This window comes from Saccopteryx bilineata, chromosome 5 (assembly GCF_036850765.1).
Source record: "Saccopteryx bilineata isolate mSacBil1 chromosome 5, mSacBil1_pri_phased_curated, whole genome shotgun sequence".
NCBI classification, from domain to species: Eukaryota; Metazoa; Chordata; class Mammalia; order Chiroptera; family Emballonuridae; genus Saccopteryx; species Saccopteryx bilineata.
This window is the reverse complement of record NC_089494.1, coordinates 208,122,096-208,148,197: the sequence shown is the minus strand read 5'-3', so window position 1 is coordinate 208,148,197 and position 26,102 is coordinate 208,122,096. Positions and strand designations below refer to the sequence as shown.

The 26,102-nt window shown below is 38.7% G+C and overlaps 1 protein-coding gene across 1 annotated transcript in view; it reads right to left on the bottom strand.

Annotated features, from left to right (window-relative positions):
- Positions 1-8,231: 8,231 nt before the first annotated feature.
- Positions 8,232-26,102, bottom strand: part of CDKL2 (cyclin dependent kinase like 2) — a 54,050-nt gene continuing 36,179 nt past the window's right edge. The window contains exons 7-15 of the mRNA XM_066232515.1: positions 25,191-25,279; positions 22,921-23,056; positions 21,773-22,071; positions 20,958-21,051; positions 17,368-17,491; positions 17,054-17,160; positions 13,079-13,210; positions 10,126-10,193; positions 8,232-9,939 (exon numbers count right to left, since the gene is read on the bottom strand). Coding sequence (XP_066088612.1) covers positions 10,146-10,193; positions 13,079-13,210; positions 17,054-17,160; positions 17,368-17,491; positions 20,958-21,051; positions 21,773-22,071; positions 22,921-23,056; positions 25,191-25,279 — 1,029 coding nt within the window. The 3' untranslated portion in view covers positions 8,232-9,939; positions 10,126-10,145. The remainder of the gene's footprint in view (positions 9,940-10,125; positions 10,194-13,078; positions 13,211-17,053; positions 17,161-17,367; positions 17,492-20,957; positions 21,052-21,772; positions 22,072-22,920; positions 23,057-25,190; positions 25,280-26,102) is intronic.

Sequence of the window (26,102 nt, the reverse complement as noted above, 5' to 3'; positions counted from 1 at the left end):
TAAAAGAATTAAATAGCAGTAGTTAAATGACTTGTATAGAGGGGACCAATGCAAACAAACTATTACATATTACATCTGTCACCTCTTGCCACAGACATACAGGTCCTTACTGTGGCTGCATGACCCAGCCTGCCCACCCCCTGTCCCCAGCCTCTTCCTCTCTGACCCCATCTCACACTCTGCTCTTCCTTTCTCCCTCTATATGAGGCACTACCCTTCCCTGCTCCCCAAAACAAGCGCACTCCCTCCTCGGGGCCTGGGCCCTCACTGGTCCGGTCTACAATGCCCTTGCTCCAGGACCTACATGGGTGCTCCTCACTTCTTTCAGCACATTCATAAAATGCCACCTCTCAGTTCCCTGATCATTTCATCTAAATGTGCAGGCAGAACCACTCTCTCCCCGACTCCTGGCTTTCTATTATCCCTAGCCTGAATCACATTCACTCATTCCATATGTATTTTTAGTCCTCTTCTTTATTCTTTGTATTTTATGTAAGACACTAAGTTTATAAAGGCAGGAAATAGTATCTGTTCTCTTCACTCTTTTATCCTCAGGACTTAAAACAATGCCTGCATACAGTAAGGACTCAATAAGTATTTGTTAAATAAAATGAACTTTTAAACCTCCTGATATTTAACTCTTTGTTTCCAAATGAATTTCCACATATCAGGGGAAGCCTTGGGATTTCAAACTCTTCTCCAGAATAACAAGAACTTCAATTGAGGTGAGAAAGATAAGGTACACACATTCCTCTCAAATAAAATAGTTACTGGCCACTGGTGCATGTGTTCAACCTTCTTTCAGAAATTCTAACATGAATCTTTCTCTGTCTCACTGCAGATAGAATTTCTTTCAGTAGTTTGTTGGAGTCTAGACCGCACTGGTAACCAGAGGTAGAGAATCCTCCAATGTAATCAACCAATTAATTTTGTAATTTTTTTCACATTTTATTAGTATAATATATTATTTTTTTAAAAATCTGAGTCCAGTCTAATTTGTAAAATCTCTCCTCTACAGCCAGGCCAAGACACATTGTAAGTTTGGTTATTTGATGCCTTTTCAAACTTACTCTTTAAGTATCTGTTCAAGGGGCAAAAAGAAGCTGATGTTCTGACAACAGAATTTATATACTTCTTAGCTTATGTTCTAAATTGGAGGTTTATTACATGTTCTGCATGTGACAAATATTTCAACTTCTTAGGAAATATCTTTCACAATTTTTCTTCACATTAGATGCCCGCCCTCATAGAGGGATAGAGGAAGATTTTATACGGTAATAGTAATAAATTTATGTTCAAAATGTGTTGCCTGACTAGGCCATGGCTGAGTGGATAGAGCATTGGCCTGGGACGCAGAGGACCAAGGTTCAAAACCCCAAAGTCGGCCCTGGCCGGTTGGCTCAGCGGTAGAGCGTCAGCCTGGCGTGCGGGGGACCCGGGTTCGATTCCCGGCCAGGGCACATAGGAGAAGCGCCCATTTGCTTCTCCATCCCCCACCCCCTCCTTCCTCTCTGTCTCTCTCTTCCCCTCCCGCAGCTAAGGCTCCATTGGAGCAGAGATGGCCCGGGCGCTGGGGATGGCTCCTTGGCCTCTGCCCCAGGCGCTAGAGTGGCTCTGGTCGGGGCAAAGCGAACCCCCCCCCCGGAGGGGCAGAGCATCACCCCCTGGTGGGCAGAGCGTTGCCCCTGGTGGGCGTGCCGGGTGGATCCCGGTCGGGCGCATGCGGGAGTCTGTCTGGCTGTCTCTCCCCGTTTCCAGCTTCAGAAAAATGCAAAAAAACAAAACAAAACAAAAAAAAAAACAAAGTCTCCAGCTTAAGCATGGGCTCATCTAATTTGAGCGTAGGTTCACTAGCTAGAGTGGGGGTCACTGGCTTGAGCATGAGATCACAGACATGACCCCATGGTCGCTGGCTTAAGCCTAAAGATTTGCTGGCATAAAGCCCAAGGTCACTGGATTGAGCCCAAAGTTGCTGGCTTGAGCAAGAGGTCACTGGTTCAGCTGTAGCCCCACCCCAACCCCGGTCAAAGCACTTATGAGAAATCAATCAATGACCAACTAAGGTGCCATAAAGAAGAATTGGCCCTGGCCGGTTGGCTCAGCGGTAGAGCGTCGGCCTGGCATGCGGGGGACCCGGGTTTGATTCCCGGCCAGTGCACATAGGAGAAGCGCCCATTTGCTTCTCCACCTCCCCTCCCCCTCCTTCCTCTCTGTCTCTCTCTTCCCCTCCCGCAGCCAATGCTCCATTGGAGCAAAGATGGCCCAGGTGCTGGGGATGGCTCCTTGGCCTCTGCCCCAGGCGCTAGAGTGGCTCTGGTTGTGGCAGAGCGACGCCCTGGAGGGGCATAGCATCGCCCCCTGGTGGGCAGAGCATCGCCCCTGGTGGGCGTGCCGGGTGGATCCCGGTCGGGCGCATGCGGGAGTCTGTCTGACTGTCTCTCCCCGTTTCCAGCTTCAGAAAAATACAAAAAAAAAAAAAAAAAAAAAAAGAAGAATTGATGCTTCTCAGCTCTCTCTCCCTTCCTGCCTATTCCTGTGTGTCTCTTTTTCTCTCTCTCTCTGAAAAAAAAATGTTTTACCATTTTTTTTCCATATTGGCAAAGTATTTCTCCTTTTCTGTAATCACTTTTCAGTTTTCTTTGATGATTCCTTTTTTCAAATCAACAAAATGTTAAGAGTTATATTGAAGTTTTAAATTTTAGACATAAAATAGATCACTTATTTCTTTCTCCTGACCAACATGAACAAAATGCCCTGCACATTTTCAAATTCATCATTTCAGTAGACTGACTGCTGACCTAACACATGTATAGCTGACTGATGTCAAGGCCTGAAATGTGTCTGGGTCTGCACTGTACCAACGCCCTTTGCTGCATTCCAATAGAATCAAGAAAGACAGTTGGATCCTCAGTCAGGATACATACAGGAATCAATCAATGAATGCATAAATAAGTGAAACAACAAATCGATGTTTCTTTTTCTCTTCCTCCTTCCCTTCTTCTCTTCTAAAATAAATAGAATTTTCAAATAAAGACAGCTGTGTCACTGTGGACTAATTTTCAAATTTCCATTCATCGTGAACATCAATTTACATTTTGCTACTTATATAGAAATCACACTTGAGGCCCTGGCCAGTTAGCTCGGTGGTAGAGTGTCAGTCCAGTATGCAGATGTTCCGAGTTCAATTCCTGGGTTCGATTTCCAGTCAGGGCACACAAGAGAAGTAACCATCTGCTTCTCCACTCTTCCCCCTTTTCTTTCTCTCTGTCTCTCTTCCCCTCCCACAGCCATAGCTCGATTGGATTGAGCACATTGGCCCTGGGTGCTGAGGATGGCTGCATGAAGCCTCCACCTCAGGTGCTAAGAATAGCTTGGTTGTGAACATGCCCCCAGATGGGCAGAGCATCAGCCCTAGACAGGGTTGCTGGATGTATCCTGGTCAGGGCGCATTCAGGAGTCTGTCTTTCTAGATCCCCCCCACACTTGGAAAATAAGGGGAAAATTTATTTTAAAAAAGAAGAAATCACACTTGAAAATCATCTTTTCAATTAACTCCAAAGATGTTCAGATCCCCTTTTGGATTGGTATTCTTGGAAGTGGCCTAATCAGCCTTCCTGCTGCCATGCCTTTGCCTATCTGCCCACATTTCATCTTTGTGAGGCAAATTTACTTTCATAATTCTCCAACTTCTTTTTTATTCAGGATTCTCAGCAAACTCCATAGCTTCTTCCCAGTACCTCCATGTTTCCAACCAGCCTAGCTCTCCTCTGGCCACTAGTTCTGCCTTCCTGACCTGAGTCACCTTTCTACCTGTTGACATTAGGGGAACCTTGATACAATCACAGAGAGGGAGGCCACACACACTTACTTGGTCTCTTCTGTTCCCACTATACTTCATAAACCCCAGAAAGATCAGACTGTCTAACTGTCAATATCCAGTAGGGGGCACCATTCTACTGGTGGTATCTTCTGATGAACCATTTGTAGCAGCAATTTTCTTTTTTCCTCCTTTTAAGTGAATTTATTGGGCTGACACTGGTTAACAAAATTATACAGGTTTCAGGTGCACAATTCTACAACACATCTCTGTACATTGAATTGTGTGTTCACCACTCCAAATCAAGTTCCCGTCCTTCACCTTATCCTCCTTCTCCACCTCTGCACACACCTCCATCCCCCACACCCTGTCCCTGAGTTTTTTCTTTTTTGCTCAATCAGCAATTTTCAACTGGTGTGCCACAAGAATTTTTAAAACATGCAATTCTTGACTATTCAGTCAGGGGCACTGACCTCTTTTCCCTTAGATTGTCAAATAAAAAAATGACAACTGTCAACACAGCAATAGCCATCTGGTGCGAATGAATCAAAATTATACCTAATGTTTTTTTGTCAGATTGGCAAAAAATATATTTTTTGCTGTGCTGCAGAATTTTAGCAATTAATCTATGTGTGCCATGAGATGGGAAAGGCCGAAGTTACTGCTCTACAGTATTATAGCTCTCCCTGCCATCTCTGCAGTTCAAGTAGATTAAGCACATCTTAATACTGGGTCCTTAACAATGGAAAAAAAAGGCCATTTATTGCATGCACAAAAGGAACAGATAAGACCCCTTGGGTGAAATTCTTCCCGGGTTTTGGCATTTTCCTCCTCGAGAAGGATATGGGTTACAGAGTGGGGCTTGACTGCCGCCTCCCGGATCGCGGCTCAGCAGCACTGGGCTGCCCCGGACAGAGCCAGAATGGGGCGTCATCCCAGTGATGTGGATGTTCAGGCCAACTGCAGCCACCCCTAAGTTTGGGTGTTTCAGAGCTCTCCTTAAATAATTTCTACCCATCCAAGCGGAACTAACTTCTGCATCCCTCAACTAGAGGAGGGAGAAGTGCTTATCCCTCAACTTTTTCCTTTCAAGATCCAACAGAAGAAAAAGGACCTACCGCATCACTTAAGAAGAAGAGTGTAGCCTGACCAGGCGGTGGCGCAGTGGATAGAGCGTCGGACTGGGATGCAGAGGACCCAGGTCGAGACCCCGAGGTCGCCAGCTTGAGCATGGACTCATCCAGTTTGAGCAAAGCTCACCAGTTTGGACCCAAGGTCGGTGGCTTGAGCAAGGGGTTACTCAGTCTGCTGAAGGCCCACAGTCAAGGCACATATGAGAAAGCAATCAATGAACAACTAAGGTATCGCAACAAAGAATTGATGCTTCTCATCTCTCTCCTTTCCTGTCTGTCTGTCCCTATCTATCCCTCTCTCTGACTCTCTCTGTCTCTGCAAAAAAAAAAAAAAAAAAGGGAAGAAGAAGAAGAGTGTAATTAAAATTACATTCCCCTGGCTAAGTTGCATTTCCCAGTACAAAATAACTTTTGATCTACAATATAGTTTGAGCTAAACTATATTATCTGAATCTGGTGCTTGCCTTTGTTTTCAAAAGGTAGGAGACACAGTTACAGAGGAAAATCTCCAATAGTCAAGCGAAAACCTGCTTTTTAAATGATCTTTGTTCACAGAAGAAACTCAAAGCTATTAATTGATAAAAAGAAAAAATATATATGAAAATATGTATCACTTCAGTAGTAGCCAAGAAAATGTAAACTAAAGCATAATAATTTTCACCCATCAAATTGGCAAAAATAGAAATTATTATCTAAAATGGTTTCAGTATGGAGAAATAGACTTTCTCATACACTATTGATAAGAATGTAAACTGGTACAGCATTTTTGAAGGACAATTTGGCAGAATCACAATCTAAAACGAAACATACGTTTTGCAGTTTCAAACTGTCCACATCGGGCCAGCACTGTGAGGATTTCTCCAGCGTCCTTTCTCTTTGCTGCCCTGGCTTGGTAGAAGCCAGCTGGCTCTGTGCAGAGGCTATCACTGGCCTGAACCAACCAGCATAATCCCGTTTCCTTTAGCTCCCATTATTAATTCAGACAAAGGAGTCTAACAAAGGCCCAAGCTAATCAGTACAGACCATTCACCTGGCTACAAGGTAAGGGGTATTCACATTTGGCTTAATCAGAGTGAAGCTTTGTTTGATGGCTGGAGGAATGTGCTTCCTCCTCTTTAAGTGAATGAGGAGGCACATAGCTCCAGGAGTCTATGCTCCCAAAATTTATACTATTATCTAAACAAAACATTTTTTAAATTGATTCCAGATCTAAATAATCATGACCATACACTTACTTCAACAAGCACGCCTGGCTCTATCATTTATAGAGTAACAATGAGTAAATCTGTTAAACTTTCTAAGTCTATTACCTTGCCTGTAAAATATGACTGACATTCCTACCTTCATAAAAATATAATTACTATAGTCACATAGAAATCACTGTGTTGATGGTGTAGGAAAGAAATAGATAAAGTGTGATTCCCAAACTTCAGAAAGAGAAAATTTAGTGGAACAGTGACAGTGGGTGTTGTTCTTGCTCACGCACCTTCAGAATCTGGCCCTGACTTTTCTGCAAGGTATAGGAACAAAGTAATAAACAGATTTCCTACTTAAAAATATGTCTATCAGGGAGATGAACAAGTGGGTATGTATGTAAGCAAAAGGAGCGATGATCCAAGGAAGAAGGCTAAAAACGGACGAGTAACCAATTGAAACAGTGTTGTCATGGGAGGGAGGGATGGTTTTTCAATTCCAGCAGCAACATTAATAGAGATCACTTTCCAGATCTAGAGGTAAGCAAACAGCCGAATGGAAATAAACTGACATTTAAACCTGTTCACTTGACTGATAGGAGATCCTACCCTTATCTAAGGACAGTAAAAGATGCTAAATTGAGATATTTTGATTTCATTTCCCTTTTATTTTTATTTATGTTAACCAAGAATACATTTTCCAAAATTTTGTTAGAACCTGCCTCACTACTACTGGGGATGACTCTGCATGAAAAAGAACAAGCAGGGACTGAAAAAGCTATGCACTGGGAGGAAATGAAATTTCACTGAGAGCAGAGGAGAATGACATTTTATGAATAGTTTATGTTCCGTTTTCATTTTTTAAAGAAAATTTCTCAGTGTATAATACATTCAACGTCAGATATACGTAAACATCAATAAACACAAAGTTCTCAATCACAAGCTGCACAAGTTACATACAAGATTTGTGGTGACGCACTTCCCAGGAGGACATGTTAAGAAACAGATAAACTGTTTAGTACATTTTCAAGTTAGTTCATGTCTAAAGCTATCAAGAGAAGAAATAAGGCCTTTTAAAAAGCGATGTGAGAACATAATTTTTCATTCACATAGAGGAGTGTTAAGGGCCCATTTCTAATATAAAAACATGTAACAGAATAATGGAGAAAAATTCACTCAGTCCAATTCACCAGGACTAGCCTTAATGCCGGAGGAGCAGTGACCCTGGTGTTTCTACTTCTCTGCCAGTGCTTCAATTATATAAATTTTTCAATCTAATCTGACTCACAGTTGAGTACAGACCCAGTCTTACACTGCAGCACAATTAAAATAAAGAAACTAATAATGAGAGAGTCACACAAGACAACATATCTTCTCTGGTTCTATTTCAACAGGAAGTCAGCTATTCTAACCAAGCAAGAGAGTCTCACTCAGGAAAACCAGGTTCTAACCCTGAGCTTGTCACAACTGTTGCCAGGTAGTCTTTACATGCTACTTCATGACCAGACAGTTTGTATCCTTGGCTGTACAAGGAAATTAACTGCCACCCTGTATCCAAAGTTCCCCAAAAAGAAATTAACAGATATTTCAAATGTATTTGTTAAATACCATACAGTATTGTATACATTGTTTATAATCTATTAACTAAGTAAACGCAAAAACTATTTATGAAGCTCAATTATATGTTATATTTATTCATTTTAAAACATATATACACACAGCAAGCTCATTTTCCCCACCAGTACATATACCTATGTCCTATTAGCATGTGACTTAATATCTTTGTAAGGAAAGACAAAGTAATCATAAACTGAAAACAAAACAAAACAAAAACCCCAGGATTATTTTAGTTCAGTGTCTATAGCCCCAATCTGCAAAATCTTCTTTTTCAAGTAGTTCTACCAAGGTTCTAACCAGATAACGCCTCAACTCTCAACTTGGATTTACAGTAAATAGTTTTTAGTTCCTTAATTCTAAAGTTCACAAAATGTTTTAATAGATAAAAGATACCAAACGCAAATATAGAATAAAAATAGAAGTAACTGATCCTAGTCCCTCAGACACTGAGGTGATATTTTCATACTGATCTTTAAATAAAAATAACATTGAAATAAGATTGCTAGACACTTGGGCTTTAAGTATAGTCTGCTTTTTATGCTGTGGTGGCTGTTGGCAACATTTTTCACAGAAAAACTAATAATATTTTAATGTGAGGCCTATTAATGCCAATGCACTAATTTTGTTCAGCATGTTAGCCATACCCGGTCTAGTCAAACACCTGGTCAGAGGTTAAAGATAGAGCTTCAAAATCAGGATCAAATTTTAATTGAGTCAATTACCGACTTCTACATTGCAGGACATTATTTTTGCTCCTGAATGTCTTACTCTTTTGAGGCTCCAATAACTATGGTTAGAATTTCAATATTAAGCTCCACAGGATAAATAATGGAGGAAAGTGCTAGTTATATATAGTCTTGGTTTAAGTTCTAGTCAACATCTTTTGGGTGGGGGGAGCACACCATTAATTGGTTAAGGCAGAAAAACCCACACAAATCCTGGTCCCTGTAACAACCATTCTCTAAAAGGATAAATGCAGAGCATGATTGGAAACCCCGAAACCAAAACCCTGGAGTTCAATTGGTTTAACTTTCCCACATAAAAGTTGTGGACAGTAGATCAGAAAAGATGTAGGTACTGTGGGTGAATAATTTTGCACCTTTGTTAAAAACTTTTGGGAAGGTCTAAGTGTTTGAGGAAACAAGGAGACAAGAACGTCTTTGGGGTTTTAGATAGATATTTTGTCTAATATCACCTTCAAGCTATTAGTGGATAGGCGTCAAGGCCATGAAAATGGACATTCCCTACCTGAAGCCTCCTCAGCTGGAGAGTTCAGTAGCAACTGCCCCAGACAAGAGAACCAGTCCTGGTCAATTGGTAACCCTGCTTCCCATATTCCCTAACTTTATATATATACCTCTCTGTCAAGGAGAAGTTTTCAACTCCAAGGTATAACTCCAAAATTCCCCTTTACCACTCTGTTCCAATCACGTTCCTGCACACGGGAACATTAATTAGCACCAGAATTTTACGGTGCAGGGGACTGTCTGGCGCCAGCCGCACCACATCGTTAGAAATCATGATTTGTGAAACTTGCATTTAGTGTGGTTCTTAGAAGATCTGCAGAGAAGCAGATTCCCATGATACACTGATCAAATATCAACAGTAGTCACAGGAACCGAAGAAATATTTTATATATCTATCCATAGAGAGCAGATACATAGGTTCTTAAAGCCTAGAAACAAGCAAGAGTCTTAAATGTGTTTTTATAGTTAAGTTGGGAAATGTTTTCCTGACTGATCCTGGTTGTTTAGCACCCACATCCACCAAACATACTCCTAAATAAATGCACACATTAATACCAATAATGCACAAAGTTTGATGCATAAATAAACTTTTATAATGTTTCTTTCTCCCTTTTTTTAATTTACTTTTAACCTTGAGTTACTTTAAATACACAATCTACTAATAGCAAATATACACACATGAAACACTACTCTTTCATTGGCTATATCTTGAAATGTATCAGTGGACTTGAAAGGTGATGGGTTAACAGCTGGGGAGCGACACCTGTTCAGCCTTCCATTGAAACACCTGGAAGTCTTTGCCTTTCTTCTGTGAGAACTTTCTCAGAAAATGCCGGCAGTTCGGAAGGAAATGATTAAACCCACGTAGTCTCCTCCTAGCGTATCAGCACTGTTGGTCCCAGAGGATGTCATCCCAAGGGCGGGAGCAGCACCTACAAGCACAGGGGTAATTCATGCCACCAAAAACTTCACATAAAATCTTTCCCGATTCTATCTCACTTGCTTTCTCACATAGTATATACAAACATACAAAATATTTCCCAGAAAAGGTTACACAGCTTCAAATATGAAAAAACAGACCTACCCAGTTCAGAACCTGTGTTCAGAACCGAACTGACCTTCAATGCTGGTGTTCCATTCAAGGTAAATCAGACTCCAAATCGTCGGACAGGGGGGATCCCGGTATCTATAAATTAATAATCCATAATCGCAGAGTCTCAGTAATTGTAAAAGTCCCACTCCCCGAAAACCCTAGTTCTTGTTGTTCAAATACCAGATGTTTAAATTTTCCATAGCCCAAGTTACTTGCACAGAAGAAGATAAAGTGAGGGGATGTTATTCTTTGACCTCTTTGTTGACGCATGTGTTAAAAGACACTTTTGATGCGCCAGGGCAGTGTAAACCCACTGCAACCCCCTTGCTCTACTTATTATCAAGCAAACAAATAGAACAAACAAACAAAAATACCCTTTGGGAAAAGTACCACCAAAAAATATACTTGAGTATTAAAGAGAGAAGTCAAACCTTGAAGGTGTGACCCTTCACCTGGAGGTAGGTTTCCAATTTTGTTTTCTACTCCAGTGGCTTTGCCCAAAGGGCTGCCCTGGTCCCAGAGTAGTGAGGAAGAGCAACGGGCTAAAAGTCTGAAAGAAACCCCATCTTTATAGAGAAACCAGGAAAAGGCATCCCTGCGGGCCAGAAGGCATGGGAGGATTCTGGAGGGAGGAGAACTATTGGCAGGGATCCTCTAACTCTGTATATAAATGCACAGAAGTCTCCACCTAACTCCTACCACACATATGCATGGCATAGCTTCAAATCCGCACGGCACAGGGTCAGAGAACTAATAAGAGATTTGAATCACCTACACAAGTCTCCTGAACTACACAATTGCAGGACATATGTGAGCTAAGATAGCAAAGACTCAGAGAACTGAGGTGTGTACCACCTCTCACAGAAGCTGAGGCAGTATTTACAGAGTGAACCAAGCTTGGGTGACTGTCTGCTAAAACAAAAATGTCAACCTTTTCCAGAGTATTATAATAGGACATAGAGGCTACACATTATAATATCCACAACGTCCTAGGTACAATCCAAAACTACTGGACATAAAAACATCCAGGAAAGTGTGATCAGTTCAATCAACAAATAGCAATTCTGAGGTGGCCCAAATATTGGAAATTGATATATTTATACACCTTAAAGTAGCCATTTTAACTGTGTTACATGAGATAAAAGAAAACAGACTTGATTTGAAGGGACATGAATTCTTAGTAGAAAAGTAGGAACTCTAGAAAGAACTAGTGGATAATTTAGATTAAAAAACTATTTAAATTTTAAAACCTCTGAGGTCACCGGTTTGAATCCCCGGTCTTGCCTGGTCAAGGCACATATGGGAGTTGATTTTTCTTGCTCCTCCCCCCTTCTCTCTCTCTCTCCTCTCTTTAAAAATAAATAAATAAAATCTAAAAAAATAAGTTAAAAAATAAAATTTAAAACTTCACTGGATAGGATTAATAGCAGAATACAAATGACAAAGTCAAGAGTCAAAGAACTTAAAGACAGATCAATAGAAATGACTCAGTCTTAAGAATAAAGAGATAAAAAGATTGAGGAACCTGAGAGAAAATACCAAAAGGTCCAACAAATACATAATTGGAATCTCAAAGGAGAAAGGAGATTATGGCAGAAAAAAACTTTTGAAGGAACAATGACTAAAAACATCCCCAATTTGGTAGAAGATATAAGTTTATAGATTCAAGAAGCTCAAGAAACCCCAAACAGTGTACAATAAAAAAAAAAGAAAGAAAAAGAAAAACTATGCCTAGACACATTATATTCAAGCTAATGAACACAAAAGATAAAGATTAAATCTTGAAAGTAGTCAGAGAGAAATGAAACATTATATACAGGAGAATAACAATTCAAATGCCCGAGAATTTCCTCCCAGAAATCACAGAAATCAGGAAACACAGGAATAGTATCTTTATCATCCTGGGAGAAAATTCTTTTAAGTAACCTACCAACTCAAAGTGTATGTCCAGTGAAAATATATTGCAGAAATGAAAGTAAAATAAAGTCATTATCAAATGAAGGAAAGATAAAAGAGTTTGTCACCATCAGACCTACCCTGTAAGAAATGATAGAGGAATTTTTTCAGGTGAAGAAAAATACCAGAAAATAACATTGCATCTTTAAGAAAGAAGGAAGAACAGAAACAATAAGTAGACAGGTAAATATAGAAGACTACTTTTTTCTCATAAATTGTTAAAATATTTATGACTGTTTAAAGCAAAAAGTATGAGATAGTGTGGTAGAGTTTTCAATGTATGTAAATAAAATACATATGATAACATAAAGTTCAGGTTGGTAGGAAGAGAAATATACTTACAAGGTTTCTACATTTTATAAGTGGCCTAATATTTACTCTAACTAGGCTGTAAAAAAATTAGTTATGTATGTATACTATACTGTAACCAGAGCAATGACTAAAAAATAATACAAGAGATATCCCCCAAAGCCAACACTAAAAATATTCAAACACAAAGAAAGATTGGAAAGGGAAAACAGAGGGACAGATAAGAAACAAATAAACAAACAAAAAATAACAGAGTTAGACCCAAACATATCAATAATCACATTAATGTTAATGACCTAAATATTCAGTGGTAGTCAGAAATCTGAAGCTATCCCCCTGAGATGCCTATCACTGGTTAGTCAATCAAACTAATTTAGTTTATATGTGAAGGGACTTTGCAAATGAAATTTTTGTTACTAATCAGCTGACCCTAAGATAGATTCTCCCGGTGGGCCCAATATAATCACATGTACCCTTAAAAGCAGGAGAATGAGTCAGAAGAGATGAGGCAAAAGAGGAGGTGAAGAGAGATTCAGAAGATAAAAAAGATCTAGCCACTGTTGCTGTCTTTGAAGATGGTGGAACTACGGGTAAGCCATGAGCCAAGGAATGTGGGTGGCCTCTGGAAGTTGAGCACAATCCCTGGGTGTCAGCCAGCGAGGAAACAGAGACCTCAGTCCCACAGCCACGTGGAACTAAATTCTGCAAAGAACCTGAAGGAGCCTGGACGCGGAGCCTTCCCTAAAGCCTCCGGAAAGAAACGCAGCCCGGCTGCCATCCAGGTTCCGGCCTGTGAGACTCCTCAGGAGAGAAGCAGCCTGGTCCGGACTTCTGACCCATGGAAACTGTGAAATAATAAATAGATATTGTTTTAAGTTGGTAGTAATCTGTTAGCGGCAATAGAAAATTAATACGCATTCCAATTAAAAGAATCGGAATTAACAACAAACAAAAAAACAATCCAATAAAAAAATGGGAAGAGGACATGAACAGACACTTCTCCCAGGAAGAGATACAAATGGCCAACAGATATATGAAAAGATGCTCAGCTTCTTTAGTTATTAGAGAAATGCAAATCAAAACTACAATGAGATACCACCTCACTCCTGTTAGATTAGCTATTATCAACAAGACGGGTAATAGCAAATGTTGGAGAGGCTGTGGAGAAAAAGGAACCCTCATTCACTGTTGGTGGGACTGTAAAGTAGTACAACCATTATGGAGGAAAGTATGGTGGTTCCTCAAAAAACTGCAAATAGGACTACCTTATGACCCAGCAATCCCTCTACTGAGTATATACCCCAAAACCTCAGAAACATTGATACGTGAAGACACATGTAGCCCCATGTTCATTGCAGCACTGTTCACAGTGGCCAAGACATGGAAACAACCAAAAAGCCCTTCAATAGAAGACTGGATAAAGAAGATGTGGCACATATACACTATGGAATACTACTCAGCCATAAGAAATGATGACATCAGATCATTTACAGCAAAATGGTGGGATCTTGATAACATTATAAGGAGTGAAATAAGTAAATCAGAAAAAAACAAGAACTACATGATTCCATACATTGGTGGAACATAAAAATGAGACTAAGAGACATGGACAAGAGTGTGGTGGTTACCAAGGGTGGGGGGGAAGGGAGGACATGGGAGGGAGGGAGGGAGGGAGAGAGTTAGGGGGAGGGGGAGGGGCACAGAGAACTAGATGGAGGGTGACGGAGGACAATCTGACTTTGGGCGAGGGGTTTGCAACATAATTTGATGACAAAATAACGTAGACATGTTTTCTTTGAATATATGTACCCTGATTTATTAATGTCATCCCATTACCATTAATAAAAATTTATTAAAAAATAAAAAAATAAAAAATAAAAAATAAAAAAAGAATCGGAATTGACAAAATGGAAACAGAGAAAAGATCCTACTCATATGCTGTTGGCAAAAGGAACACTTTAAATATAAAGACCAGACAGGTCAAAAGAAAGTGAAAAGTGAAAAGATACATTATGGAAACATAAGGATAAGTAGGCTGGGGTATCTGTTGTACTCTCAGATAAAACAGACTCCGAGGCACAGAGTCCTATGAGAGAGAAAGAGAGGCATTTTGAAATGATAAAAGGGACATTTATCAGGATGACAAAACAATTATAAGTGTGTATGTAACTAAAAATAGAGATTTAAAATACTTGAAGTAAAAATAAGCAGATATGAGAAAAACAGACAACTCCATAATCACCATAAAAGATTTTGACAGCACCCTTTCGGTAACTGGTAGAACTAAACAACAGCAGCAGCAGAACAATCACTAAGGACATAGATCTGAACACCACTATCAACCACCTTAATCAATTTCACATTCATGGAATGTTATATCCAACAACTAAAGATACAGTGTTTTCAAGGTAATAAGATTCATTCACCAATAAGAGACCACATGCTGGGCTATAAAATACATCTCAATGAAGCTAAAAGAACTAAAGTCATACAGAGTATATTCTCTGACCATATGAAATTAAATTAGAAACCCCCAATATCTAATGCACAGGTTAAGGAAGAAACTACAAGGGAAATAAAATATTTGGACTAAATGATAATGAAACTATCACATAGCAAAATTTGTGGGATAAAGCTAAAATAATGCTTACAGAAAAAAGATGTGTTCAGGAAAAAATGTGTAGTTAGGTATACAAGTACATAACATGTGTTAAGTGTGTACACAGGGGGTGGGGAAGTGGAGAGACATTATGCAACACTTTACTCACAAAACTATATCTTACAGATCTTTCCAGAAGGGAAATAGACTTTTATTAACGTGAACATTTTTGTGTCATGTACAGAAATGAGATGTAGTTAACTGCATTGTGAATACACAAAGTAAGAGTGCAAGGCAAGCCATGGGTCCTGCTAGAAGGTCTTCTGCTTTCAGTCTTCCGGTGTTTCTCTTTCCATTCAGATTTCCCAAACATAAGCCCATGTCATTTTGGCGTTAATCTGCGTTTTTCACTACATCTACATTCTCCTTTATTGTCTTTTAATTACAACTGGAAATTGAACAAGTAAATTGAAGGTAAAAATGCAGAACCAGTTTATATGTATAAAAAGATTATTTCAGAAAAACAAATAAAAATACTGAAGAAGTGTGAAGGCAGCAAAAGCTGTTTCTTACATTTATTGAAACTAGATGTGGTTATGTCAACCCTGAAAAGTAGTTTTGAACAACATGCACTCACAAAGAGCGAGGGCAAACTTCTGCTCCTTCAAAATCCACATTAAATTTAAGTTTAGAAATATACAAGGAATTTATTGAAACTCTGTAGATCCTAAATGTAAAACTTGTGACAGTGATTAATCTTCATGCAACAGGAATTTGTTGAGCTTTGATTCTGTTGCTACAGAAACTGTTGGCAAGAGGTAAGGCAAAGCAACAGCAGTAAATAAAGCTTTTCCTCAGTATCCTGGATAATTCTCTCCATAACTTATCCTCAGCAATATTATCCCCCTTGTTTAGAGAGATCTACAAAACTATTTAAGGGGTAACAAGAAAAAAAAGTATCCATACAGATAAAGAGACAACATACAGTTCTCTCTATGAAATGGAAGCGCTTAATAGTGAGGATGAAGAATTTAATTCTAAAACAAAAGTTTGTTTTTGTATTTTTCTGAAGCTGGATACGGGGAGAGACAGTCAGACAGACTCCCGCATGCGCCCGACCAGGATCCACCCGGCACGCCCACCATGGGCGACGCTCTGCCCACCAGGGGGCGATGCCCTGCCGTGACCAGAGCCACTCTAGCACCTGGGGCAGAGGCCAAGGAGCCATCCCCAGCGCCCGGGCCATCTTTGCTCCAATGGAGCCTTGGCTGCGGAAGGGGAAGAGAGAGACAGAGAGGAAGGGGGGGGGGGGGGGTGGAGAAGCAAATGGGCGCTTCTCCTATGTGCCCTGGCTGGGAATTGAACCCGGGTCCCCCGCACGCCAGGCCGACGCTCTACCGCTGAGCCAACTAGCCAGGGCCTAAAACAAAAGTTTTAAAGCATCAAGCAAAGGTGAGAAATCTGAAGAAGTAAAAGGAAAATACAATGACACATATCCAAACTTTGTAGCAAGTTATGGTTGGCTCAGGAGATTAAAAAGTTTGCCAGTTTCCTTAATGTGAAAATGAGTAATATGACTCTTGTTAATATAAAAGTAGCAGAAACATCAATAGTCCTAAGAGCTAAGAGAAGTTATAGAGAAAGGTGACTGAAGAGAATAGCAAATCTTTAAGATAGATGCAGTGGGTCATGGGGGGGGGGGGTATCAAACAGACAATACATTTTAAAAGAATAAAAACAATTTCAGAGTTTTATTCTTTGAAAGTAGGTTATAACTTTGGCGCTAATTCAGTGAAATACTATAAGCTACCAAAAAAACCTATGGTTATAGGAAAGCTATAGCGAGGCTAACATACACATCCACTTTTAATCATAAAAACAAATTGATTACTGTAAGCTGGGAAATGTTTATATATATGTATGTGAAATAAAAGTACTCAGTTCAATGAACCACAAAACAAAATTTAACAAGCAAAATTTTATAGATCCCTCCAATAAACCTCCCCAATCCTTAAGAGCAAAGTCTCGCTAAGATACTGAGTAGGAAGCATGAGAGAGGCCCGAGTCCCACCCCACCAGACCGCCGTACCTGAGGCAGTGCTACGCTGGGCGCGTGCAGGTCAATAGTGGCCAAGGAAGGAATTCGAGATTCTGAAAAATTTTTGTTCTCTTTTCTTGTCAGCCTGGAATTTCGAGCTGCACAAAAATAACCATGAACACAGCAAAGAAATTAGACATTTTTGTTAGTTTTTCACATTCTATACCTGTATGTACAGAGCCTGTACATATGTACATACTTAAATATGCAAAGTCACCATACATTTTCAATATTCTGCTCATCTAACATGTATTTTAAATAATGTGAACAGAAGCGCTAATAAAGTAAGAGCATTATGAACATACCTATGCCTTCCAAGGCTCTTAGTTCAGGGAGATGATTACAGTTTAATTCAGGCAAATGGACATCTGCCTTTGAGTATTCTCTTCTTTTCTTATTTGCCTGAAGTAGGCTCTTTTCACTAGTGACCTAATATCAGAATGGTTAACACAAATGAATTAGCTTCCAAGTAAGCTTATTTGGCTCCTTTTGTAACAACTATATTCATATCCTAAAATTTATAAAATTGAAAGTCTAAAATAACACAAAATTTGAAGAACATCAATAACACACAAAACAATTTTATCTAATTATTTCATATCTCTTTCTCAGTAAATTTATTAAAATTGCTAACAAGCAAATTATTGGTTGATGTTTCTCCCTCTCCCAGCCTTCAGTCATACCCTAGCAATCAATAACAGGTTAAAAGATGGGCATGAGACTGCAAGGTCAGAACTTAAGATACTTGCTGAGCTTTTCAGCATATAGTTGCTTAATGCTGAGCAGTTCATCTTGCCACGTATAACACGTCCTCGCTTGTTTTTTGCTTTCCCAATATCATCCTGTTACTTGTTTTTTAAATATTTGTCCTTGTCTGATCCTCAGAGTTAGCACATGATACTACCTCCTAGGAGCACAGCTTATTAAGTAAAGTTTTACAACTTCAATTATTTTCCTAATCTTTCTTGGTATTATTACTTCATAGAAAAGTCTGGAAATATAATAAAGTGAAGAATGGTAGTGGCACTTCAACTCCGCACCTTTATGAGTTGACATTTTTCCAATCTGTCTCATTTGAGAAAGACAGAAACTATATTCTTTTCCACATTTTCAAAACAGATGATAGAGTGCGTGACTTGCTAACAGAAAAATACCTATCTATAATGAAATCATGTCAGTACATGTACATACATATGTATGTATGTATAATAAATTATACATAAAAGCACATATACTGACAGCAGGAAGCCACTGAGGTTCCTTCATGTCTCAATTGAATATTCTGTGAATTATGCCACTCTGCCTCCAGACAGTCTTCAGAAGTCCTGAAGTGAGCTTTTGAGTTCTCTTACTTTGAATGTTTCTGTTTGTTCTTTTAATAGAACAAGTGCTAAAGCTCTTGGTTCACATCAGCTACAAAATAAAATAATTAGTTCAAAAAACCTATCTGCAAATACAAAAAAATAAAATAATGAGTTCAAACTACTAGATTTACATAATTGCAAAAGAGTGGCAAATAAAATATGTAAGAGATATTTATAATAATATATTTATTCACATCTCAGAATTAGGGGATGAAGCATGGAAAAGGGGGATTTATCTTCAACCTAGAAGTAGAAGAAAATTTAGACTTAGTTTTGTCTCCATTAATTTTCTAGTGGGACTTCTCCCCACTAATTTTTTTTTGAGAGAGAGAGAAAGAGGGACAGACAGATAGGAAGTGAGAGAGATGAGAAGCATCAATCATTAGTTTTTTGTTGCAATACTTTAGTTATTCATTGATTGCTTTCTCATATGTGCCTTGACCAGGGGCTCCAGCAAGAGACCATGGGCTTAAAGCCAGTGACCTTTGGGCTCAAGCTAGCGACCATGGGGTCATGCCTATGATCCCAGGCTCAAGCCAGCAATCCCTCACTCAAGCTGGTGAGCCCACACTCAAGCCACAGCCTCCAGGCTTCAGCATCACAAGTCAATGCTCTAAACACTTTACAGGTCCTGGTCAGGCACCCCCCACTAATATTTACTTCCCTTTTTAATTTCCTTTTCCAAAGAAAGGTAAACAGAAATAAGATCTAAAATTACCAGCCAGTGTTAGTTATGCAATGCCTGAAAGAAGACTGATATCAATTCCAGAAAAGTGGTATTGAGCCAGCTATTCTGAAAAGCTTTATTGAGCAAAATAATCTTCCAAAGCACACCAGAAATGTAAAACACAAAATATCCACAAGGAAATCAAAAGGTAGGATATGTCAAAAGGAAGATATTATGGGTGCAAAAATTGTACACTAAGAAAAATTAGGAGACAGACAAATATGATGTCTAAATCCTGAGTGATGAAAAGTAAGGCTATATTTTTCAGCCCTGAGAATAATGAAAGAAACAGTGAAGAAAATTTTGGGAGAAAAAATATACTTTTGGGATTACGTTCATACCTCCCTTTCCACGGCAGGAGAATTCATTCACATTTCTTAAGCAGTTTCAGTGTGCTAGACGCTGTTCTAGGTGTGGGTAGAGCAGTGAGAAAACAAAGCACAAATTCCTGCTCTGGAAGATTACATTTTAGTGAAGGAGACAAACAGTATATAAATAAAAGAATATAAAGAATGTCAAGTATATGTACTGGAAAAAGGTAAGGCAAGGTGAGGGGATAAAAAGTATTGGGAGACAAAATGAATACTATTAGGGAAAACCTAATAAAATTTCATGCAAGCCAAGGAGGGAAAAAAGCAAAATTGTTGGATTATCTTGGGGAAAGAACGTTTTAAAGCAGAGGAAACAACAACTGCAAAAGCCTAAATGTGGGAGCATGTCTGGTCATGTTTCAGGAATAATAAAGAAATCAGGAATGAGAGTAGCTGTGGCCTTACTGGTGGTGCTGCAGTGGACAGAGGGCCGACCTGGGAAGCGGAGATCCCAGGTTTGAAACCCGGATGTTGCTGGCATAGGTTCACCAACTTGAGTGTGGGGTTCCGGCTTGAGCATGGGGTCATCGACACGATCCCAAGGTTGCTGGCTTGAGCATGGGGTCACTAGCTTGGCTGGAGCTCCCCATTCAAGGCACATATGAGAAGCAATCAATGCACAACTAAAACTGGTGCAAATACAAGTTGATGCTTCTCATCTCTCTCCCTTCCTGTCTCTCTCACTCAAAAAAAAAAAAAAAGTGAGAGTAGCTGTGAATGGGATAGAGGAGCAGGGAGTGAGTCATTCAGGGACGTAAGAGCTCTGCAAGGATTTTGGTCTTTACTCAGAGGTGAGAATCCAATTGAGGGTTTTGAGTGGAAGAGTGATGATGACTTAATCAAACTTTTAAAAGAAGCTCTCTTGATCATAATAATGTTCCTCTGAAGCTTTATAAGATATATGAACCTTTTACATGCTTCCACTATTACAATCTGATACTATAATTTAATTTGCCAATCCTCTATTAGACCATGAGCTCCTTAGATTTATTCATCTCCAGTATCTTATACATAATAGATAACCAATAAATATATGTTAAATGAAGAAATAGAATACTTTCACCAAAAAGCTAGTGTAGGTGAGATAAGACAATTTATCTTTTCTACTTTAAAAAAGAACTGATCACCAAGCATTAGATTAATAAAATTTACTGTTGCCTAAAGAATTAAAACAGATGTCATTTTAATAACATCTTACATATATTTTAACTTCTAGACTTAAATACTTTATAAAACTTACATAAACTTTAAGACTTTCACATTTATTATATGGTAGGCTGGAAAGAGGTATATACATAATTAAGTTTCTGATTTATGACCTATCTCCAAATAAAATTCTCAGTTCTTCGTTATTATATTTAATATTAATAAAATTAAGAAAAGTCTAGAAGTGACTTTGCTCACTCCTCTACCACTGAGAACAGTTCACTTACTGATGTGGTCACATTAGTATTATAAATGCCTGACGAAGAATGTATATTTGATTTAACAAATGGAATACAATACTTCTTGGTTTTTTCATCCACTCTGTAACAACAACAACAAGATTTAAGTTAGAACCAGCAGTAATTATTTTTCAAGCACAAAACCAAATCACATAGCACCAGGTGACATGCAGTTTAACCTGAATGTTAAACTTAATGCCTTTTCTCAAACATACTAGGCACATGGATCAGGTAAAACATTCTGTCCTTTACTGCCACACTCATGCCTCCCACCCAGTCTCCATCTCCAACCAAATAAATTACCTTCCTTTAGGCAAAGTTCCCAAAAGGACCTTGTACCACTAACTGCCCATAGCCATACCATGCAGCAACATCTCTTTTATTGTGACAACATCCTTTCATGATATTAGACTAAATAGCTGTTGATTCTTTTCACTTTAAACAATACAATGCTACTTTCTTAGGACCCAGGTTAATTTTTTTGACCAGATGCTAATAATTTTTGTTACATAGGCCAAAAAGTCTTCTGTGTTTTTATTTATAAGTGAATTTATTGGGGTGACACTGGTTAACAAAATTATACAGGTTTCAGGTGCCTAATTCTACAATACATCTCTGCACACTGTCTTGTGCGTTGACTCCCAAGTCAAATCTGTCCAAAAAGTCTTTTGAAAGAGCAACCTGACAAGAATGAACAGCATCCAAAAGCCAACAAGTAACATGATGAGGCTGAATTGACAATCACTTATAATTTGCAAATATATCCTTAAACAACCTTTTATTCTTATTTTCTTAACTCATACCTGTAACTCTGACCTCCTGGGGTAGTTGCCATTCCGGAATTAATACCGGGACCTACTGCAGAAAGGTTGTGTGTGAGTGGGGGAATTGCTGGCCCTGGGTTCCTTGTGTGGTCCACACTGCCATGGCTGCAATTTCTGAGGCTTGTGGAAGACACTGTTTTGATGTGGCTCATCCTGTTGTCATGGAGACAGCTGGCATTTGAAGCTCGATTGATTTTTTCAACTTTTTCTCCATCAATTTTTGATCCTTTTATTTTAAATACTCTAGGATCCTTAATTTTGGGATCAGCATTAGAATCCTGACCAATAATAAAAATGTTAATAAGATTAATGATCTGAGAAGAGTAAAAAGTCACCTCTACCTATAAAGTACTTGTCAACTAAAAGCAGAATTCCACAGATAGCACCTTTCTGTACCCCTGTTTTCTTTATTCTACCTATGGAATTAAAATTAAAGCCAATATTCTTGGTCAGACATTTATTTTGAATCGAAATGCAATTCAGACTAGCTCTGATATGTACAGGGTGGGGTAAAAGAAGATTTACAGTTGTTTGTATGGAAAATAATACAATAAGTAATAAATAATAATATAAGAATAAACACTGTGTTTTGCTTACTCACAACTGTATACCTACTTTTGCCCCACCCTCTATATATCAGATTTATTATATATATATATATATATATCAGTGGGAAAAAGTATGGAAGAGGGGTCAAGAGTGCCCACTTTTGTTCTTATATATTTAGAGTTCAGGGAACACAAAACTGAAAAGTCCCTTCTTTTAGTTTACTTGAGAAAACAGGAGTGGGCTGGTGGTAGATGTGAGTTACCTTACCAAGAATCAATTTTGGATAACATATCAGGAAAATAAAACTTCAAATATTATAAATTGACCCAAATCTCAATCTTAAAATGCTCTACTTTATATAAAATTCTAAATATGATATTTTCTCTACTATCATTTAAGGGGGAAAAAATGGTGGTTATGTATGTTTCTGTCTGTGTATTTGTATGTTGGTGTGCACACATGTATCTAAATGTTCTTGGATGAGTGTGATTTCCTAACAAGCCCTATTTCTTTCCCTTCACAAACTTAAGGACATATTAAACTTCAAATTTAATACTCATTAAAACATGGACATTTACCTGTAGCACAAGTGTGTTTCTCTCCTCAACTAAGAAGTTATCTTTTTCCTTTTCCTTCTTTCTGTTTTGGGATTTTTTAGATAAAGAAATGCTTCTGGCATCCTTCTGTATTTTTAGCTGTAGTTCCTGAGAAAACCTACATAAAAATACATTTGTCAATGAAATCAAATTGTATGAGACAGATAAATCAAGGAAAAGATTTATTTTCAAGATATTTATTTTTAAAAATCGAGTATGAGACTAGACTGTGTTATTTAAAATGAGAAAAATTATGGCCTAGATTAGCCTCGTTCTTAAAAGATAGTTTGTATATCCCTGGGAATCACTAAGGACCGTTCAGGAGGTTCAAAATGTCAAAGTTACTCTTATCTTAATATGAAGGTGACTTCCTTTTCATCATATTAATGATGGTCTAGAAGCAACGCGGGGTAAAATTGCTGGCGTCTCAACAAGAGTTGGAGAAGTGCCACCAAAAAAAGAACATAGTCAACTGAATCCTTCATAGCCACATATTCTCATTTAAGAGGAAAAACAGGCCGTTTTATTTAAGGATGCCCCCGAGAAAGCAGTAAAAAAAAAACTAATTTTATTAAATCTACGTCCTTGAACATATGTCTTTTTTGATATTCTGATGACAAAATGGTAATATGCAATGAGCATGTCTGCTGCAAAAGGAAGTGCAATGTTGCCTGAAGATAAAACACTGTGTAGATGTTTGAGATACAAACTAAACAAGCCACTTTTTTCATGGAACAACATTTTTACTTGAAGGAAAGACTGACAAAAACTTGATTATCCAGACTTGGGGTATTTGGCAGATTTTTTCTTTTAAAAAATAAAGGAGCTTGTCACTTCAAGGAAAACAACTGATAACGTTTGTGTCAGTGATAAAATTCAAATTTTTATGCAAAATTCTAATTCTGTTAAACTTTTATTCATTACTGTGAGTTTAGCAGATTCTCAATATTTCTTAATTCTTTTTTAAGGGACAGAAAAAGGGGGGGGAGAGAGAGAGAAACATTGATTTGTTGTTCAACTTATTTATGCATTCATCGGTTGATTCTTGTATGTACCCTGACCAGGAATCGAACATGCAACCTTGGAGCGTTGGAACAACGTTCTAACCAACTGAACTACCTGGCCAGAATAAGATTCCCAATATTTAAAGACTTTTTCTGATAAGATAGAATGTGACTTTCTGATATTATATAATGAAACATGTCAATATTTTAAAGATCTGAATAACAGCAAAATATTATTTTCCAAATGACTCATGTAGGATATCACAAAAGAATTCACAGTAAATGATCTATTCAAAGTGTAAGATGGATTTTAATGTAAGGGGTTACACCAGCTCATTGATGTGGTTTCAGATTCCACAACCAACATTTAAGAAACTATCACTGTCAAGTTTTAGTACAGCATGAAAGTTTTTGGCATAGAATCAAAGAAGACATAATCAACAGTTCAAATGCTATAGAAATGTTTATCTGAAATCTATGTGTTCTTATTGATCAATGTCACCCTGTTAAATTTAATTTTCTAAATGAAATTTTTTTAAAAGAATGAAAGAATGCCCATAATTAACTCTTCTCTTTTCCAACAACATATCTGTATGAGGTCAGAGTTTCTTCATATATTTCAAACAACACAGCATATCACAATTAACCAAATGTAACTGCAAATATGAAACCAGGTATCTTTTACTAAGCTAGATATTCAGCAGACTTGTAAAAATCTAAAGCAATGTCACTGTCACTCATCTCATGGGGTTTCTTTTCTTTGTTTGTTTTTGCTTTCTCAGCTGCACTGATGCCAGTAGGTCACACAGCACAAGACAACATGCCAACAGCTGTGGAACCCATAGGCTTCGCACACCCAAGGCTCCAGCACCTCTGGTGCCAGCAGTGTCACAGGACTGAGTTTGGCAGCAACAAGAGATGGCACCTTTGTAAATGCATCAGCACCCAAGATGATGGTGGCATCACACAGCTGGTAGCAATACAGAAATCAGTGATATATGTCACCACAGGAAGACAGAAAGAAAAGGAGGAAGTGGTCGCATCATGAAAACCAAGAGCCCTAGGTTAGAGAATATAGGGGCCACACCTATAAATTCCATGGCTGCATAGGGTCAATGGAGGCAGGGTGGGAAATATTTGAGATCTTATGAAAGTAGCTGAATAGAAAGATACTGTCTATCACTGCTAAGGAGACCTTATTTCAACTCTAGGTTGGGATGACCGGGAAAGCACGAGTCAGTACTATACCTCTCAGCAAATCCATCCATTTGAAAGAAGTCATGGTGCAGGAGCTCAGCACAGAAGGGCCTTTTGTCTGGATCAATATGTAAGCATTTCTGGAAAACCAAAGAACACATATAGCTCATATTTAAAAACAAAAAACTACCTACATTTAAATTCCTAAATATAGAAAATATCTCTTTATAGTACATGAATTAAGCATCTATATTAAATGATAAAGAATAAAGTACAGGGCCTGGGCAGGTGGCTCAGTGGATAGAGCATTGTGGATAGAGCACCGTCCCAGCATGCCGTGGTCTTGGGTTTGATCCCTGGTCAGGGTACATGCAAGAAGCAGCCAATCAGTGCACAACTAAATGGAACAACTAAGTGGAACAATGAGTTGATGCTTCTCTCTATTTCTCTTCCTTCTTCTCTCTTTCTCTTTCAAATCAATGGAAAAAAAATTTTTTAAATAATAAGGCATAAATCCAGACAATGAGCACCGATAGTTGCTAGTATCACAAAAGAGGCCCACCAGACATTCTGATCAAGCTCTAGCTCTATTATGAACTTATAAGAAATATGGGGCCTGACCAGGCGGTGGCGCAGTGGATAGAGCGTCGGACTGGGATGTGGAGGGCACAGGTTCGAGACCCCGCGGTCACCAGCTTGAGCACTGGCTCATCTGGTTTGAGCAAGGCTCACCAGCTTGAGCCCAAGGTCGCTGGCTCAAATGAGGGGCCACCCGATCTGCTGTAGCCCTTGGTCAAGGCACATATGAGAAATCAATCACTGAACAACTAAGGAGCTGCAACGAAGAATTGATATTTCTCATATCTCTTCCTTCCTGTCTGTCTGTCCCTATCTGTCCCTCTCTCCAACTCTCTCTGTCTTGGCCACGAAAAAAAAAATGAAATATGGGAGACAGAGGAACAT